General features: G+C 44.3%; 1 protein-coding gene across 4 annotated transcripts in view; it reads left to right on the top strand.

Annotated features, from left to right (window-relative positions):
• LOC311107529 (proton-coupled amino acid transporter 1-like) overlaps positions 1-20,910 on the top strand; it is a 49,929-nt gene that overhangs the window by 5,952 nt on the left and 23,067 nt on the right. For 2 of the 4 annotated variants that reach the window (XM_084150033.1, XM_084150032.1), the window contains exons 3-11: positions 9,307-9,405; positions 11,806-11,956; positions 12,249-12,339; positions 13,550-13,638; positions 14,965-15,054; positions 15,344-15,428; positions 16,385-16,603; positions 19,860-19,958; positions 20,130-20,296. In XM_084150033.1, coding sequence (XP_084006159.1) covers positions 9,375-9,405; positions 11,806-11,956; positions 12,249-12,339; positions 13,550-13,638; positions 14,965-15,054; positions 15,344-15,428; positions 16,385-16,603; positions 19,860-19,958; positions 20,130-20,296 — 1,022 coding nt within the window. In that variant the 5' untranslated portion in view covers positions 9,307-9,374. Of the gene's footprint in view, positions 1-9,306; positions 9,406-11,805; positions 11,957-12,248; positions 12,340-13,204; positions 13,228-13,549; positions 13,639-14,964; positions 15,055-15,343; positions 15,429-16,384; positions 16,604-19,859; positions 19,959-20,129; positions 20,297-20,910 lie in introns of those variants that run through there. The other 2 variants (XM_084150034.1, XM_084150035.1) reach the window with 2 other exon arrangements.

Genomic DNA, 20,910 nt, shown 5'->3' with positions numbered 1-20,910 from the left:
TATAAAGACTTCCTCATGCCATTAACCAGCATTTCTCTCCTGTTCTATTGGTTTTCATGTCAATTTTATTTCGTTGTCCAGAAGCCAAAGGCACAATCCTTGTCATATTAGCAGCCCATGATAGCTGTTGCTATTATATTCCCGCTCTTTCTAAAATTCTAACGGAGATTATAATCTCTATCACAACTGCCCGCTTTAGGTTTAGAACGGTGTTTTCCGCGAATTGCATTTTGGCAAAATTTTTGAAATTTACGTTTTATTAGCGGCTTCATTGCAGAAGTTGCATGTTCAATAGTAGGCTGTAGCCTTTTGAACTGGAAGACCATAGGCTTGTTATTGTTGCATGTAATGAAAAATGTCCATTCCTTGTAGGCATGCATCATATCAGAGAGGAAGAGGCAAAGCTAGAGGTCTCACTCTCCCCTAAATCTGTCCAAAATACACCTGCTTGTCGAACATCTCATTCCAATATCATGGGCATTAATTTGGAGTTGGTCCCCCCTTTTGCTGCTATAACAGCCTCCACTCTTCTGGGTAGGCTTTCCGCTAGATGTTGGAACATTGCTGGGGGGACTTGTTTCCATTCAGCCTCGAGCACTAGTGAGGTCAGGCACTGATGTTGGGTGATTAGGCCTGGCTCGCAGTCTGCGTTCCAATTCATCCCAAAGGTGTTCGATGGGGTTGAGGTCAGGGCTCTGTGCAGGCCAGTCAAGTTCTTCCACACTGATCTCGACAAACCATTTCTGTATGGACCTTGCTTTGTGCACGGGGGCATTGTCCTGCTGAAACAGGAAAGGGCCTTCCCCAAACTGTTGCCACAAGTTGGAAGCACAGAATCGTCTAGAATGACATTGTATGCTGTAGCGTTAAGATTTCCCTTCACTGGAACTAAGGGGCCTAGCCCGAACCATGAATAACAGCCCCAGGCCATTATTCCTCTCCCACCAAACTTTACAGTTGGCAGTAAGCATTGGGGCATGTAGCGTTCTCCTGGCATCCGCCAAACACAGATTCGTCCGTCGGACTGCCAGATGGTGAAGCGTGATTCATCACTCCAGAGAACGCGTTTCCGCTGCTCCAGTGTCCAATGGCGGCGAGCTTTACGCCACTCCAGCCGACGCTTGGCATTGCGCATGGTGATCTTAGGCTTGTGTGCAGCTGCTCGGCCATGGAAACCCATTTCATGAAGCTCCCGACGAACAGTTCTCGTGCTGACGTTGCTTCTGAGGACAGATGATTTTTACGCACTTCAGCACTCGGTGGTCCCGTTCTGTGAGCTTGTGTGGCCTACCACTTCGCTGCTGAGCCGTTGTTGCTCCTAGACGTTTCCACTTCACAATAACAGCACTTACAGTTGACCGGAGCAGCTCTAGCAGGGCAGACATTTGACGAACTGACTTGTTGGAAATGTGGCATCTTATGACGGTGCCACGTTGAATGTCACTGAGCTCTTCAGAAAGGCCCTTCTTCTGCCAATGTTTGTCTATGGTGATTGCATGACTGTGTGCTCGATTTTATACATGTCAGCAACGGGTGTGGCTGAAATAGCTGAATCCACTGATTTGAAGGGGTGTCCACATGCTTTTGTGTATATATTGAGCCTAGCCCAGAGCTGAACCTCTAAACTGTCTATATAAGAGCGAGTCAATATAAGGTCTAGTTCTGTGTTAAATTGCATCATCTGTAGAACTGTGCATTTTCCATGTCAGAAGAGATTTGCTTATTTGCATTTCATCATAACTTGCAACAAACAATACTGACAACATTCAGCAAATTGAATTACTTCATGACACCGACAGGTTAGAGGTCAAAGGTTTGGATCTATGAATATAATCTACTAGCTACTTCCCAGAATGGTATCGTCTCCTAGCTACAGTTGAAGTCTGAAGTTTACATACACCTTAGCCAAATACATTTAAACTCAGTTCTTCACAATTCCTGACATTTAATCCTAGTAAATATTCCCTGTCTTAGGTCAGTTAGGATCACCACTTTATTTTAAGAATGTGAAATGTCAGAATAATAGTAGAGTGATTTATTTCAGCTTTTATTTCTTTCATCACATTCCCATTGGGTCAGAAGTTTACATACACTCAATTAGTATTTGGTAGCATTGCCTTTGAATTGTTTAACTTGGGTCAAATGTTTCGGGTAGCCTTCCACAAGCTTCCCACAATAAGTTGGGTGAATTTTGGCCCATTCCTCCTGACAGAGCTGGTGTAACTGAGTCAGGTTTGTAGGCCTACTTGCTCACACACGCTTTTTCAGTTGTGCCCACATATTTTCTATAGGATTGAGGTCAAGGCTTTGTGATGGCCACTCCAATACCTTGACTTTGTTGTCCTTAAGCCATTTTGCCACAACTTTGGAAGTATGCTTGGGGTCATTGTCCATTTGGAAGACCCATTTGCGACCAAGCTTTAACTTCCTGACTCATGTCTTGAGATGTTGCTTCAATATATCCAGATAATTGTCCTTCCTCATGATGCCATCTATTTTGTGAAGTGCACCAGTCCCTCCTGCAGCAATGCACCCCCACAGCATGATGCTGCCACCCCCGTGCTTCACGGTTGGGATGGTGTTCTTCAGCTTGCAAGCCAACCCCTTTTTCCTCCAAACATAACGATGGTCATTATTGGCAAACAGTTCTATTTTTGTTTCATCAGACCAGAGGACATTTCTCCAAAAAGTACGTCATGAGGAAGGAAAATTATTTGGATATATTGAAGCAACATCTCAAGACATGAGTCAGGAAGTTAAAGCTTGGTCGCAAATGGGTCTTCCAAATGGACAATGACCCCAAGCATACTTCCAAAGTTGTGGCAAAATGGCTTAAGGACAACAAAGTCAAGGTATTGGAGTGGCCATCACAAAGCCTTGACCTCAATCCTATAGAAAATGTGTGGGCACAACTGAAAAAGCGTGTGTGAGCAAGGAGGCCTACAAACCTGACTCAGTTACACCAGCTCTGTCAGGAGGAATGGGCCAAAATTCACCCAACTTATTGTGGGAAGCTTGTGGAAGGCTACCCGACACGTTTGACCCAAGTTAAACAATTTTAAAGGCAATGCTACCAAATACTAATTGAGTGTATGTAAACTTCTGACCCAATGGGAATGTGATGAAAGAAATAAAAGCTGAAATAAATCACTCTCTCTACTATTATTCTGACATTTCACATTCTTAAAATAAAGTTGTGATCCTAACTGACCTAAAACAGGGAATTTTACTGGGATTAATTGTCAGGAATTGTGAAAAACAGAGTTTAAATGTATTTGGCTAAGGTGTACGTAAACTTCAGACTTCAACTGTATCTAAAATGCAAGATCATTTTCTATGTTCCTCCGACAAGGGGGAAAAAAGACAACTGTACTTGATTTGTCTACAAATAGTCTATTGATTAGATGTAATAGCCAACACATGGTAGCACATTGTACTGCTAATAACTTACTGTCACTCACTCCCCTGAGGGAGGGAACGGACGGATCGGTACGTGTGTACAAAGGCCTACATGTGTTGACAAAGAAATTGAAGTGAAACAAAGCCCTGGGATGTTGTCACACGAAAGAGACAACCAAATATTGAAAGTCACACTTTTAGGAGAACAGAATATAGCCTGCCTCGTTGCCATTTCAGAAAAGGAGAACAGAATATAGCCTGCCTCGTTGCCTTTTCAGGACAGGAGAACAGAATATAGCCTGCCTCGTTGCCTTTTCAGGACAGGAGAACAGAATATAGCCTGCCTCGTTGCCTTTTCAGGACAGGAGGGCAGAATGTAGCCTGCCTCGTTGCCATTTCAGAAAAGGAGAACAGAATGTAGCCTGCCTCGTTGCCATTTCAGAACAGGAGAACAGAATATAGCCTGCCTCGTTGCCATTTCAGAACAGGAGAACAGAATATAGCCTGCCTCGTTGCCATTTCAGGACAGGAGAACAGAATATAGCCTGCCTCGTTGCCTTTTCAGAACAGGAGGGCAGAATGTAGCCAGCCTCGTTGCCTTTTCAGAACAGGAGGGAAGAATGTAGCCTGCCTCGTTGCCATTTCAGAAAAGGAGAACAGAATATAGCCTGCCTCGTTGCCATTTCAGAACAGGAGAACAGAATATAGCCTGCCTCGTTGCCTTTTCAGAACAGGAGAACAGAATATAGCCTGCCTCGTTGCCTTTTCAGAACAGCAATGGTCATTTTCAAGGTTGTTGGTCAGAGGCAGTCAGTATCTCTGACTGTGCAGTAATAACATTGAACTAATCACTGTCAGGGTCTGACTTTGCAGTAGTGTTGCATGGTATACCAGCACAACGGTAATATCACGGTACAAAAACGTCATGATACTTATGAACAACATGTTAGAATACCGTAGTACCTTTTTCATCTGATACTACCAACTTTTTCAGCCTTACCTATCTAAAGAACCTGCTGGCGCCTGGTATAATAATATGTTTATAAAGTCCGTTTTTGGTTTTTAAGCAACAGCCTCTAGTCTCTTGTATGCACAGGTCCAATAATATCCACTTCACTTTCATGTGCATATCATGTGTGGCAGCCATCGTCAGCCATCGTCAGCCGTCGTCAGCCATCGTCAGCCGTCGTCAGCCAGCAGGCAGTCCCATTCCCTACCAGCCCTCACTCAGCCATCGTCAGCCGTCGTCAGCCAGCAGGCAGTCCCATTCCCTACCAGCCCTCACTCAGCCATCGTCAGCCGTCGTCAGCCAGCAGGCAGTCCCATTCCCTACCAGCCCTCACTCAGCCATCGTCAGCCGTCGTCAGCCAGCAGGCAGTCCCATTCCCTACCAGCCCTCACTCAGCCATCGTCAGCCGTCGTCAGCCAGCAGGCAGTCCCATTCCCTACCAGCCCTCACTCCGCCATCCTTGCAGCTTTACAGCAAAGAGAACTGCTCGTCTCGAGCCTAAATGGTTAAAGAAATATGACCCCTATTGTAGGAGATGCCTTTTTTTATTTATTTATTGCGATTCGCACGCATTTTATATATTTTCACAAACCATGTTGCAGGCCATTTTTTAAAAACTAATCCCGTGTCGCTAATTATTGGTTTGATAACGTACAACGTTGTTCAGTCATGTTACCCAGATGGCTAACAGCCTGGTAACTTGACAGTAGGTCTAGGCACATCTGATTGGTCCAGGAAGTAATGAAAAGGGTCTGCTACTCATGAGATGTGATTCATACAGGCCTAATGGAAGACTCAACTAGAAAACATCTGTTTATTTCTGCTGCTCTTTTAAATTCTGTTTGGTGCCTAACGTTTTAAAAAGTTGGGAGCAGTGTGTTTGTGGGTGAGAGCGAGAGAGGGAGACAGTGTGTGAGGAAAGGAGGGGTAGTGTGTGTGTGTGTGTGTGTGTGTGTGTTAACTGAAGAGTAGAAGGTTTCATGCAGTGTTTTCCCCTTAATGACACAGTGACATGCAGGTCATTATGCATGTATATTCCTTCCTCACATTCCTCCAGCCAAATCACAGGCCTTTGCAAAAATGAGCAAATTAGCCATTCTATGCATTATTCTATTATACACTGAACAGTGTGACGTTAAATTCAATATGTTGTATTGAGTAGAAGTGTGAATTTCAGTGACCGGTTTTTTTGCGTAGCACATGCGTGTAATGAACAAGCATACGAGGCAATCAGGACACTAGGCCACTGATCAAAAAATATATATATCTCCTGGTATCACGATACTACTCTATCGTTAGTACACTGAACAAAAATATAAATGCAACCTTTTTTTTTTTTTTACTGCCTTTCAGTTCATATAAGGAAATCAGTCAATATAAATACATTCATTAGGCCCTAATCTATGGATTTCACATGACTGGGAATACAGATATGCATCTGTTGGTCACCGATACCTTATAAAAAAGGTAGGCATGGATCATAAAACCAGTCCGTATCTGGTGTGACCACCATTGGCCTCATGCAGCGCGACCCATCTCCTTCGCATAGAGTTGATTGTGGCCTGTGGAATATTGTCCCACTCCTCTTCAATGTCTGTGCGAAGTTGCTAGATATTGGCGGGAACTGGAACACGCTGTTTGTACACATCATTCCAGAGCATCCCAAACATGCTCAATGGGTGACATGTCTGCAGAGTATGCAGGCCATGGAAGAACTGGGACATTATCAGCTTCCGGGAATTGTTTACAGATCCTTGCGACATGGGGCCGTGCATTATCATTCTGAAACATGAGGTGATGGTGGTGGATGAATGGCACGACAATGGATCTCGTCACGGTAATTACCATTGATAAAATGCAATTGTGTTCGTTGTCCGTAGCTTATGCCTGCCCCATACCATAACCCCACCGCCACCATGGGGCACTCTGTTCATAACGTTGACATCAGCAAACCGCTGGCCCACATGACGCCATGTTACAGTTGATATCCGGGATTCATCCACGAAGAGCACACTTGTCCGGCGTGCCAGTGGCCATCGAAGGTGAGCATTTGCCCATTGACGTCAGTTACGACGCCGGACTGCAGTCAGGTCAAGACCCTGTGAGGACGACGAGCATGCAGATGAGCTTCCTTGAGATGGTTTTTGACAGTTTGTGCAGAAAGTATTTGGTTGTGCAAACCCACAGTTTCATCAGCTGTCCGGTTGGCTGGTCTCAGACGATTCCGCAGGTGAAGAAGCCGGATGTGGAGGTCCTGGGCTGGCATGGTTACACGTGGTCTGCGGTTGCGAAGCCGGTTGGACGTACAGCCAAATTCTCTAAAACAATGTTGAAAGCAGCTTATGGTAGAGAAATGAACATTACATTCTCTGGCAACAGCTCTGGTGGACATTCCTGCAGTCAGCATGCCAATTGCACGCTCCCTCAAAACTTGAGACATCTGTGGCATTGTGTTGTGTGACACAACTGCACATTTTAGAGTGGCCTTTTATTGTCCCCAGCACAAGGTGCACCTTTGTAATGATCATGCTGTTTAATCAGCTTCTTGATATGCCACACCTGTCAGGTGGATGGATTGTTTTGGTTAAGGAGAAATGCTCACTAACAGGGATGTAAACAAATTTGAGAGAAGCTTTTTATGCATATGGGACCAACACTTTACATGTATACTACAGTTCAAAAGTTTGGGGTGACTTAGAAATGTCCTTGTTTTCGAAAGAAAAGCAATTTTTTTTTTGTCCATTTTAAAATAACATCAAATTGATCAGAAATACAGTGTAGACCTTGTTAATGTTGTAAATGGCTATTGTAGCTGGAAACGGCTGATTTTTAATGGAATATCTACATAGGCGTACAGAGGCCCATTATCAGCAACCATCAGTCCTGTGTTCCAATGGCACTTTGTTTGCTAATCCAAGTTTAGTATTTTAAAAGGCTAATTGATCATTAGAAAACCCTTTTTGCAATTATGTTCGCACAGCTGAAAACGGTTGTGCTGATTTAAAGAAGCAAATAAACTGGCGTTCTTGAGACTAGTTGAGTATCTGGAGCATCAGCAATTGTGGGTTTGATTACAGGCTCAAAATGGCCAGAAACAAATAACTTTCTTCTGAAACTCGTCAGTCTATTCTTGTTCTGAGAAATTAAGGCTATTCCATGCGAGAAATTGCCAAGAAACTGAAGATCTTGTACTACTCCCTTCACAGAACAGCGCAAACTGGCTCTAACCAGAATAGAAAGAGGAGTGGGAGGCCCCGGTGCACAACTGAGCAAAAGGACAAATACATTAGTGTCTAGTTTGAGAAACAGACGCCTCACAGGTCCTCAACTGGCAGCTTCATTACATAGTACCCGCAGAACACCAGTCTCAACGTCAACAGTGAAGAGGCGACTCCGGGATGCTGACCTTCTAGGCAGAGTTGCAAAGAAAAAGCCATATCTCAGACTGGCCAATAAAAAGAAAAGATTAAGATGGGCAAAAGAACACAGACACTGGACAGAGGAAGATTGGATTTTTTTTTTTTATGGACAGACAAATCGAAGTTTGAGGTGTTCGGATCACAAAGAAGAACATTTGTGAGACGCAGACCAAATGAAAAGATGCTGAAGGAGTGCTTGATGCAATCTGTCAAGCATGGTGGAGGCAATGTGATGCTCTGGGGGTGCTTTGGTGGTGGTAAAGTGGGAGATTTGTACAGGGTAAAAGGGATCTTGAAGAAGGAAGGCTATCACTCCATTTTTCAACGCCATGCCATACCCTGTGGACAGCACTTGATTGGAGCCAATTTCCTCCTACAACAGGACAATGACCCAAAGCACAGCTCCAAACTATGCAATAACTATTTAGGGAAGAAGCAGTCAGCTGGTATTCTGTCTATAATGGAGTGGCCAGCACAGTCACCGGATCTCAACCCTATTGAGCTGTTGTGGGAGCAGCTTGACCGTATGGTACGTAAGAAGTGCCCATCAAGCCAATCCAACTTGTGGGAGGTGCTTCAGGAAGCATGGAGTGAAATCTCTTCAGATTACCTCAACAAATTTGACAACTAGAATGTCAAGGTCTGCAAGGCTGTAATTGCTGCAAATGGAGGATTCCTTGACGAAAGCAAAGTTTGAAGGACACAATTTATTATTGATATTAAAAATAATTATTTATACCCTTGTCAATGACTACATTTCCTATGCATTTTGCTACATTTCCTATTCAAACTCATTTCATGTACAGTGAGGGGAAAAAAGTATTTGATCCCCTGCTGATTTTGTACGTTTGCCCACTGACAAAGAAATGATCAGTCTATAATTTTAATGGTAGGTTTATTTGAACAGTGAGAGACAGAATAACAACAAAAAAATCCAGAAGAACGCTTGTCAAAAATGTTATAAATTGATTTACAAACGTACAAAATCAGCAGGGGATGATAATAATAATAATAATAATAATAATAATAATAATAATAAGCCATTTAGCAGACGCTTTTATCCAAAGCGACTTACAGTCATGTATGCATACATTTTTTGTGTATGGGTGGTCCCGGGGATCGAACCCACTACCTTGGCGTTACAAGCGCCGTGCTCTACCAGCTGAGCTACAGAGGACCACTGGGATCAAATAATTTTTTTCCCTCACTATGTTTTTCATGGAAAACAAGGACATTTCTAAGTGACTTTTGAACGGTAGTGTATTTTGTTGATTAGTGTAAAATGTTGGTATTGTGACCACACTACTATGCAGTAATAACATTGAACAAGTTGCTGTCAGCATTAATAGCATAGAACAATCCTCAACTCCCAGCATTTCTAGGTTTCTCCAGATAAGTACACTGCTGGTGCTTGAGGTCTGGTATCTGGTAGACGTGTATAGCATGGAATGAACTACCATTACATTGTCGTTACCACAGTGGCTCTGTAGGAGGAATCAGAGAGAGGAGGGCAGCAGGAGGATCCACCCAACGCCAGCGGACCAACCATGACCTCCAACACTGACAATCGCCAAGACGGTATTTAATTTGAAACTCCAAGGCCCTATTTAGTCAGAACAGGACCTGTATTCATAAAATGTCTGAGTAGGACTGCTCGTCTGGTATCAGTTTCTCCATATGAGTAGGAGCACTGATCTGGTCTTTTAGATCATAAGGAATATGTTTATATGGACAGGAGACCTGACGCTAGATTAGTACTCCTACTTTGAGAAGCTTTATAATTATGGGCCCTGGGCTACGTTCAACAGGGCACAACGTTGTGGAACGTGCAGATAGCAGTATACAGTGCATTCAGAAAGTGTTCAGACCCCTTGACTTTTTCCACATTTTGTTACGTTACAGCCTTATTCTAAAATGGATGAAGTATACTTTTTTCCTCATCAATCTACACACAATAGCCCATAATGACGAAGCGAAAACAGGTTTTTAGAAATGTAAAAAATATACCTTATTAACATAAGTATTCAGACCCTTTGCTACGAGACTTGAAATTGAGCTCAGGTGCATCCTGTTTCTATTGATCATCCTTGATGTTTCTATAATTTGATTGGAGTCCACCTGTGGTAAATTCAATTGATTGGACATGATTTGGAAAGGCACACACCTGTCTATATAAGGTCCCACAGTTGACAGTGCATGTCAGAGCAAAGACCAAGCCATGAGGTCGAAGGAATTGTCCGTAGAGCTCCGAGACAGGATTGTGTCGAGGCACATATCTGGGGAAGGGTACCAAAACATTTCTGCAGCATTGAAGGTCCCCAGGAACACAGTGGCCTCCATCATTCTTAAATGGAAGAAGTTCAGAACCACCAAGACTCTTCCTAGAGCTGGCCGCCCGGCCAAACTGAGCAATCGAGGGAGAAGGGCCTTGGTCAGGGAGGTGACCAAGAACCCGATGGTCACTCTGACAGAGCTCCAGAGTTCCTCTGTAGAGATGGGAGAACCTTCCAGAAGGTTAACCATCTCTGCAGCACTCCACCAATCAGGCCTTAATGGTAGAGTGGCCAGATGGAAACCACTCCTCAGTAAAAGGCACATGACAGCCCGCTTGGAGTTTGCCAAAAGGCACCTAAAGGACTCTGACCATGAGAAACAAGATTCTCTGGTCTGATGAAACCAAGATTTAAACTCTTTGGCCTGAATGCCAAGCGTCAAACCTGGCACCATCCCTACGGTGAAGCATGGTGGTGGTTGCAGCATAATTTTGTGGGTATGTGTTTCAGTGGCAGGGACTGGGAGACTAGTCAGGATCGAGAGAAAGATGAACGGAGCAAAGTACAGAGAGATCCTTGTTGAAAACCTCCCCCAGAGTGCTCAGGACCTCAGACTGGGGCGAAGGTTCACCTTCCAACAGGACAACGACCCTAAGCACACAGCCAAGACAACGCAGGAATGGCTTCGGGGCAAGTCTCTGAATGTCCTTGAGTGGCCCAGCCAGAGCCCAGACTTGAACCCGATCGAACATCTCTGGAGAGACCTGAAAATAGCTGTGCAGCGACGCTCCCCATCCAACCTGACAGAGCTTGAGAGGATCTGCAGAGAGGAATGGGAGAAACTCCCCAAATACAGGTGTGCCAAGCTTGTAGCGTAATACTCAAGAAGACTCGAGGCTGTAATCGCTGCCAAAGGTGCCAACAAAGTAAAGGGTCTGAATACTTATGTACATGTCATATTTCAGTTTTGTATTTTTAATACATTTGCTAAAATAAAATAGTAACTGTTTTTGCTTTGTCATTATGGGGTATTGTGTGTAGATTGATGAGGGGGGAAAAAACGATATAATCCATTTTAGAAAAAGGCTGTAACGTAACAAAATGTTAAATGTCAAGGGGTCTGAATACTTTTCCAAATGCACTGTATTATGTAGGACAAAAATTATTCTCTGACATGTAGAAGAAGGAATGAGATCCGGTCTATTCATTTCTACCCACAGCATTTGCCTAGTGAACATATCCAGGAAACTCATGTACAGAGTGATTTTTAGTAGGATCACAACATTTTTCCACATATGGAGGATATTTTCTCAGTCTTTCATGACTTTCCATGCAGTGTTTTCTTTGGATGAGAAGTAGCCAATAAGTGTATTGTTTGTGGATGATCATTAGCTAACAACAATAACACTGTGCTTTTGTTTGTGTCAACAAACCAGGGCCCAGCCTAGCAGACTGATTATGGTTATGTCTCGGGTCCTTCTGTGGGGATTCTGTGTAGTACAACATGCTACCTACACACAGCCAAGACTAATGTAGCAGAATCTGTCTTAATTAAGACATTCTTCTGACTGGGGGATTTTTGTATTTTTTGTGATTTGAATGAGGTATTATTGAAGTTGCCCTTTGTGCCCATGTAACTGTAGTAGCAACACTTGTAGTTACCTGGCAGCTTAATGCAGACTGGCTGTGTGTCCCCGTATTGCAGGCCCAGGTCCAGGCCCAGGCCCAGGCCCAGGTCCAGTTCTCTCCAGGATATCAGCGAGCACCTCTGAGGCAGATGTTCTCTGTCCTGCTCCACCTCTTCCCTCCGGACCTGATTCTCAGTACGAGAGAATTGGAGGTCGAACTGGGACTTCGTAAGGATGATTTTTATGTTACATGCATAAATGTTTTCATTCCAGCTCTTCATCATACAAAATCAAAGAGCGCAACTCTATTGTATTGAAATGGTCACTTTTATTTATTTATTTACAAAGTAAATCCCTAGCAGCAAAGTTTCCATCCTGAGACCTTCCTCAGGCCGAATACAAAGAGCTGAGTATATGAGAGCGTGTGAGAGCCTGCGTTCATAATTGTTTGATGCCATTATTGCATTATTGAGTGATGTGATTTGACACTGATCATGTTTTATTTGTTATGTTTTTGTAGTTTTTTCCAGACCCTGATCCACCTCTTGAAGGGGAACATCGGAACAGGGCTGCTTGGCCTACCTCTGGCTGTCCGGAACGCAGGCCTTGTGGTAAGGGTTAGGGTTAGGAGGGGAACATCGGTACCTCTGGCTGTCCGGAACGCAGGCCTTGTGGTAAGGGTTAGGGTTAGGAGGGGAACATCGGTACCTCTGGCTGTCAGGAACGCAGGCCTTGTGGTAAGGGTTAGGGTTAGGAGGGGAACATCGGTACCTCTGGCTGTCCGGAACGCAGGCCTTGTGGTAAGGGTTAGGGTTAGGAGGGGAACATCGGTACCTCTGGCTGTCCGGAACGCAGGCCTTGTGGTAAGGGTTAGGGTTAGGAGGGGAACATCGGTACCTCTGGCTGTCCGGAACGCAGGCCTTGTGGTAAGGGTTAGGGTTAGGAGGGGAACATCGGTACCTCTGGCTGTCCGGAACGCAGGCCTTGTGGTAAGGGTTAGGGTTAGGAGGGGAACATCGGTACCTCTGGCTGTCCGGAACGCAGGCCTTGTGGTAAGGGTTAGGGTTAGGAGGGGAACATCGGTACCTCTGGCTGTCCGGAACGCAGGCCTTGTGGTAAGGGTTAGGGTTAGGAGGGGAACATCGGTACCTCTGGCTGTCCGGAACGCAGGCCTTGTGGTAAGGGTTAGGGTTAGGAGGGGAACATCGGTACCTCTGGCTGTCAGGAACGCAGGCCTTGTGGTAAGGGTTAGGGTTAGGAGGGGAACATCGGTACCTCTGGCTGTCAGGAACGCAGGCCTTGTGGTAAGGGTTAGGGTTAGGAGGGGAACATCGGTACCTCTGGCTGTCAGGAACGCAGGCCTTGTGGTAAGGGTTAGGGTTAGGAGGGGAACATCGGTACCTCTGGCTGTCCGGAACGCAGGCCTTGTGGTAAGGGTTAGGGTTAGGGTTAGGAGGGGAACATCGGTACCTCTGGCTGTCCGGAACGCAGGCCTTGTGGTTAGGGTTAGGAGGGGAACATCGGTACCTCTGGCTGTCCGGATAGCAGGCCTTGTGAATAGGAAACAGTTACCAATGAAGTGACCACATAACTGATAACCAAATACCTGTTCAAGCAGACTCGGGCCTAGAACAGTCACTCTGCCCAAACCACCATTTTATTTAATTGTTCAAAACCTTTATCATTATTTAAACGATCTTACTTTGATCTGTTCTAGATATCCGTGGCTAATACATTTATTCTGCAAGTGCAGTGCGAGGGGAATGAAATGATCACAATGTGACTATACCCAATAAGACTGTCTTCTCTCTTCCTTTCCAGTTAGGGCCTCTGAGTCTGTTTGCCATGGGGATAATAGCAGTCCACTGTATGAACCTGCTTGTAAAATGTTCCCACCACCTCAGTGCCAAGTAAGTGGAGCCTTCTCACACCGTTTGTCTGCAGCACCTCTCAGTTGTTCCATAAACAGATCGTATTGTTGTGGATTCTGTTGTACAACTAGTTTGAGTCACGCATCAAGAAGAGAAGTACAGTACTTTCACATTATACACTTCCCTTTTTTTTGTATTTGATGTCTGAGGAAATCTCTCACGTTGTCCTGGAAACGGGAATGGTTAAATGTGTTCAGTTCATAGATTAGCCTAAGTCAAAGTCACCACAATGCAGCTATGCCATCAAGCCTAGTATTGGATAAAGAAGGACTGTTTAATGAAACAAACCAAGCCAGTCATCAGTCCACTGTCTTCTAGTAGCACCCTTAGGGTGTGTTCAGACTACAAGGTATGTTGTTGATCTGGTGCGGTTAGTTTCCATTGTAGGAGAAGTGAAAACCATTTTTGTATTTCGGAATACCAGCAAACCAAACCTAATGAGCACGATGTTAATGCACCCTACATTTCATTTCTGTAGGATACTCATATTTATATATATATATATTTATATATATTATATTTATATTTATATATTATATTTATATTTTTATTTTTATATTTATATTTATATATACTCTACATCCATTGTTCACAACCCTGTTCACAACCCTGTTCTCTATTAGACGATCCAACATGGGTTAGTAATGTCCCCTACCACTGTCATGACAGGAACATGTCTGTCAGATTCCTCACATCAGCTGAAGTAATAGTGTCACATTTAGTGAACATGGGGTAAACGCCATGTATGGTCATTTTGTTGACGGGGTGTTTTCAAGTTATATGGTCGTTGAGATCTGGGCCCGTATGGTCGTTGAGATCTGGGCCAGTATGGTCGTTGAGATCTGGGCCCGTATGGTCGTTGAGATCTGGGCCCGTATGGTCGTTGAGATCTGGGCCAGTATGGTCGTTGAGATCTGGGCCCGTATGGTCGTTGAGATCTGGGCCCGTATGGTCGTTGAGATCTGGGCCCGTATGGTCGTTGAGATCTGGGCCCGTATTCAGTTTAGCCTTTTAGACCGTAATGAATAAGATTACATGGACAGGATAGATCCTAGATCCGCACTCCTACCCCGAGGCTCTGTGAATCCGGGCCCTGAGTGATGTTTCATTTGTTCTAGGGTGAACAAGCCCTTTCTGAGTGATGTTCTAGGGTGAACAAGCCCTTTCTGAGTGATGTTCTAGGGTGAACAAGCCCTTTCTGAGTGATGTTCCCTCTGTTCTAGGTTGAACAAGCCCTTTCTGAGTGATGTTCCCTCTGTTCTAGGTTGAACAAGCCCTTTCTGAGTGATGTTCCCTCTGTTCAAGGTTGAACAAGCCCTTTCTGGACTATGGTGATGCTGTGCAGTATGGTATGGAGAATGTCTCGTGGCTGAGAAGGCACTCAATATGGGGGAGGTAAATATGTATGTATGTATGTATGTATGTATGTATGTATGTATGTTAGAATGTGTGTATATAATAATGTGTCTACAGTAGAAGAACATACAGGTTATGAATCATGAAATGTGTTCTTTAATAGCAAGTCAAACTCCCTCTTCTATATTATGACTTGTGTTTTGACCTTTATTCATTAAGAGTTTTCAACTCCTCACGGTGTTTGGTGTAATATCTGGCATGTGTTTCCAGTCCCCTCTAATGTTTAGAACAGATGTTGATTTGTGTCCTTGTCCCTGTCTTCCTTCAGGCGGATAGTGAACGTGTTTCTGATCATCACCCAGCTGGGTTTCTGCTGCGTTTACTTCGTCTTTCTCAGTGACAACATCAAACAGGTAGGGGTCATGTCGTCATGTTGGCTAGTACTGTTTCACACCACTAGGTGGTACTGTTGGCTAGTACTGTGGTACTGTTGGCTGGTACTATGGTACTGTTGGCTGGTACTGTTGGGTGGTACTGTGGTACTGTTGGGTGGTACTGTGGTACTGTTGGCTGGTACTGTGGTACTGTTGGCTGGTACTGTGGTACTGTTGGCTGGTACTGTTGGCTAGTACTGTGGTACTGTTGGCTGGTACTGTGGTACTGTTGGCTGGTATTGTGGTACTGTTGGCTGGTACTGTTGGGTGGTACTGTTGGCTGGTACTGTGGTACTGTTGGCTAGTACTGTGGTACTGTTGGCTGGTACTGTGGTACTGTTGGCTGGTACTGTTGGCTGGTACTGTGGTACTGTTGGCTGGTACTGTGGTACTGTTGGCTGGTACTGTGGTACTGTTGGCTGGTACTGTTGGCTGGTACTGTGGTACTGTTGGCTGGTACTGTGGTACTGTTGGCTGGTACTGTTGGCTGGTACTGTGGTACTGTTGGCTGGTACTGTGGTACTGTTGGCTGGTACTGTTGGGTGGTACTGTTGGCTGGTACTGTGGTACTGTTGGCTGGTACTGTGGTACTGTTGGGTGGTACTGTGGTACTGTTGGCTGGTACTGTTGTACTGTTGGCTAGTACTGTGGTACTGTTTCACACTGCTAGGTGGTACTGTTTGCTTCTTCCTGAGCAGTAGCAGCAGTTTGGATGTTATCATCACTGCCTGGAGTGATCTTCTGCTCATGCTGTTACTCAGCTATACTGTTCAGTCCTCTTTTGTCCTATAACCACAGTTGTTTGAACTGTGCTGGAAAGGTTAATGTGAAGAACATGCCAGATCCAGCACAGTACAGTACAGTTTAGGTTGCCACGATAGTGTGAAAAGAATACCTTAACTTGTGTTCATTGTTCTGTGGCATTCTTCCTTCAGGTGGTGGAGTCTTCTAACGGGACAACCATGAGCTGTCACAACAACCAGACGGCAGTCACCGTCCCCAGCTTCGACTCCCGTCTCTACATGTTGTGTTTCCTGCCAGCCGTTATACTCCTGGTGTTCACCCCCAACCTGAAGTACCTGGCCCCTCTCTCTCTGGTAGCCAACCTGGCCATGTGTACTAGCCTGGTCCTCATCTACTTCTACTGCTTCACGGTAGGTACTGCAGCACTATCTACTGCTTCATGGTATGTACTGCAGCACTATCTACTGCTTCATGGTAGGTACTGCAGGACTATCTACTGCTTCATGGTAGGTACTGCAGGACTATCTACTGCTTCATGGTAGGTACTGCAGGACTATCTACTGCTTCATGGTAGGTACTGCAGGACTATCTACTGCTTCATGGTAGGTACTGCAGCACTATCTACTGCTTCACGGTAGGTACTGCAGGACTATCTACTGCTTCATGGTAGGTACTGCAGCACTATCTACTGCTTCATGGTAGGTACTGCAGTACTATCTACTGCTTCATGGTATGTACTGCAGCACTATCTACTGCTTCACGGTAGGTACTGCAGGACTATCTACTGCTTCATGGTAGGTACTGCAGGACTATCTACTGCTTCACGGTAGGTACTGCAGGACTATCTACTGCTTCACGGTAGGTACTGCAGCACTATCTACTGCTTCACGGTAGGTACTGCAGCACTATCTACTGCTTCACGGTAGGTACTGCAGGACTATCTACTGCTTCACGGTAGGTACTGCAGGACTATCTACTGCTTCATGGTAGGTACTGCAGCACTATCTACTGCTTCACGGTAGGTACTGCAGGACTGTATCTTCTGGGGGACTAACATGAACTTGTCCAATAAACGATACTTTTCAATGCAAAATGTTTTCTGTTGCAAAACATTTTGGTACAGTGTGCACTAATGAATGCACCCCAGCCCATGGCCCGGGGTCATCCCTTTTTATCAGCTGAATCACAATCAATACATAATACAGTTGAAGTCAGAAGTTTAGGTACACCTTAGCCAAATACATTTTAAACAAATACATTTCACAATTCCTGACATTTAATCCTAGTATAAATTCCCTGTTTTAGGTCAGTTAGGATCACCACTTTATTTTAAGAATGTGAACTGTCAGAATAATAGTAGAGAGAATTATTTATTTCAGCTTTTATTTCTTTCATCACATTCCCAGTGGGTCAGAAGTTTACATACACTCATTAGTATTTGGTAGCATTGCCTTTAAATTGATTAACTTGGGTCAAACGCTTCGGGTAGCCTTCCACAAGCTTCCCACAATAAGTTGGGTGAATTTTGGCCCATTCCTCCTGACAGAGCTGGTGTAACTGAGTCAGGTTTGTAGGCCTCCTTGCTCGCACACACTTTTTCAGTTCTGCCCACAAATGTTCTATAGGATTGAGGTCAGGGCTTTGTGATGGCCACTCCAATACCTTGACTTTGTTGTCCTTAAGCCATTTTGCCACAACTTTGGAACAATGCTTGGGGTCATTGTCCATTTGGAAGACCCATTTGCGACCAAGCTTTAACTTCCTGACTGATGTCTTGAGATGTTGCTTCAATATATCCAGATAATTGTCCTTCCTCATGATGCCATCTATTTTGTGAAGTGCACCAGTCCCTCCTGCAGCAAAGCACCCCCACAGCATGATGCTGCCACCCCCATACTTCACGGTTGGGATGGTGTTCTTCGGCTTGCAAGCAACCCCCTTTTTCCTCCAAACATAACAATGGTCATTATGGCCAAACAGTTCTATTTTTGTTTCATCAGACCAGAGGACATTTCTCCAAAAAGTACGATCTTTGTCCCCATGTGCAGTTGCAAACCGTAGTCTGGCTTTTTTATGGCGGTTTTGGAGCAGTGGCTTCTTCCTTGCTGATCGGCCTTTCAGGTTATGTCGATATAGGACTCGTTTTAGTGTGGATATAGATACTTTTGTACCTGTTTCCTCCAGCATCTTCACAAGGTCCTTTGCTGTTGTTCTGGGATTGATTTGCACTTTTCGCACCAAAGTACGTTCATCTCTAGGAGACAGAACACGTCTCCTTCCTGAGAGGTATGACGGCTGCGTGGTCCCATGGTGTTTATACTTGCGTACTATTGTTTGTACAGATGAACGTGGTACCTTCAGGCTTTTGGAAATTTTGGATGAACCAGACTTGTGGAGGTCTACCATTTTTTTTTCTGAGGTCTTGGCTGATTTCTTTTGATTTTCCCATGATGTCAAGCAAAGAGGCACTGAGTTTGAAGGTAGGCCTTGAAATACATCCACAGGTACACCTCCAATTGACTCAAATGATGTCAATTAGCCTATCAGAAGCTTCTAAAGCCATGACATCATTTTCTGGAATTTTACAAGCTGTTTAAAGGCACAGTCAACTTAGTGTATGTACACTTCTGACCCATTGGAATTGTGATACAGTGAATTATAAGTGAAATAATCTGTCTGAAAACAATTGTTGGAAAAATGTATTGTGTCATGCACAAACTAGATGTCCTGACCGACTTGCCAAAACTATATAGTTTGTTAACAAAAAATGTGTGGAGTGGTTGAAAAAACTAGTTTTAATGACTCCAACCTAAGTGTATGTAAACTTCCGACTTCAACTGTACATGCATAGATGCAGAGCTCCAAAATAAAACATCCAATCATTAAAATAGTGGCGGCAGATTCAAGACCTAGACTGGAGCAAATCGAGTCCGAGTCAAGACCGGGAGGGGGGACGAGGGGTTCGAGATCGAGTGAAGACCGGGAGGGGGGACGAGGGGTTCGAGAACGAGTGAAGACCGGGAGGGGGGACGAGGGGTTCGAGAACGAGTGAAGACCGGGAGGGGGGACGAGGGGTTCGAGAACGAGTGAAGCCCAAGACCAGAAAAATGCGAGTCCAATTCAAGACCATGATTGTGTCAAATTGCCACCATAATAAGAATTCAAAATGTGTAGTATTTCCGTGTTCATATTTCAGAAGAACATATTGAGTAAAATTAGCATTTGTCAAGCTAATCTTATGCTATTTTACACATTTTGCCTTGAGGCTGAAAGAATGTTACAGTTTTAAAAGCTAATTTCCTATAATAATAAAAAAAAAAAAACATACATGGCTCATGACGTGTTCATATTCTATCTGGGCGGCCCCCCCCCCCAGAAACTACAAAAGTTGGGGGGCCCCCCGCCTTGGGGGAACTGCAGGGGTGTGTCCACCACATCAACAAAACACCAAATAATGGTGTCACTTCCCTCCAATAGAGATCTAGACACTTGTAGAATCTAAGGCCAAGGCGAATTGAAGCTGTTCTGGTGGCTCGTGGTTGACCAGCGCCCTATTATGTTAACTGCTAATTATGTTAACTGCTAATTATGTTAACTGCTAATTATTTTTATTCAATTGCATTACTGTACTTGAGTTTCAACCATTTTTTCTGTTTTGATTTCCAGAACATCCCAAATCATATCAACCTGCCGAAGGTGGGTCATGCCAAAGACTACCCTCTCTTCTTTGGAACGGCCATCTTTGCATTCGAGGGGATAGGCGTGGTAATGTATTACTGTTCATCTACACTTTCAACAATACGCTACAAAACATTAACATGTAATTGCATGTTCAGAATGACATAATTGCATGTTATTACAATGTTACTACAGTTAGTACTGTGTCGTTTCATAGGTGTAAAGTGTTACCTGATGATGATCCTCTCCGTGTCTCAGGTCCTGCCCCTGGAGAATAAGATGCAGATGCCTCAGAGTTTCAGTAGGGTTCTATATCTGGGAATGGGCATCGTCACCTTCCTCTACATCAGCTTGGGGACCGTAGGGTACATCACCTTTGGAGAGGCCATAGGGGGAAGTGTCACCCTCAACCTACCCAACTGCTGGTGAGTTTTTCTTACAATATACTGAAGAGATGGTGCTGTATAGAATCACATAGATACTGAAGAGATGGTGCTGTATAGAATCACATAGATACTGAAGAGATGGTGCTGTATAGAATCACATAGACACTGAAGAGATGGTGCACATAGCAACATATAGGGAAAGGCACCAATTCAATGGCGCACTGAAGATTGTTCCAGAACCGTGGACAGCTATATTTTTCAGCATAGGGCTGAGTGACACTCATTTGTGGCTTTCGTTCAAAATAAGTTATACTATAATGCAGGGTTGAAGACACATTCTTTCTGATAGTCTTTAGCATACCCAGTCTCTCTCGCTACAGCTCATTTCGTTTGAATTATTATGTGGATTATAATAAATTGACATTTTTAGGGATTGATACCTTTTTTTTGTTAGAGAAAATCATGTCTGTGATTAATGAGTTTGAAATGTAAAACTTTAGAGGACTTAAGCCTTCAATATATTGCAAGTTAGCCCATTTTGGCCATTAGGCTACACTTTACAATAGGACTCAACTCTGACTGACCGCAGCATCTATCTGTTGTCTAAACTGTGGCACAAATTGGGGGATTTTTCACACCTTGTGTGAATGCTT

Source organism: Coregonus lavaretus, assembly GCF_964263955.1.
Source record: "Coregonus lavaretus genome assembly, chromosome: 32".
NCBI classification, from domain to species: domain Eukaryota; kingdom Metazoa; phylum Chordata; class Actinopteri; order Salmoniformes; family Salmonidae; genus Coregonus; species Coregonus lavaretus.
This window is presented reverse-complemented; position numbering and strand designations above follow the sequence as displayed.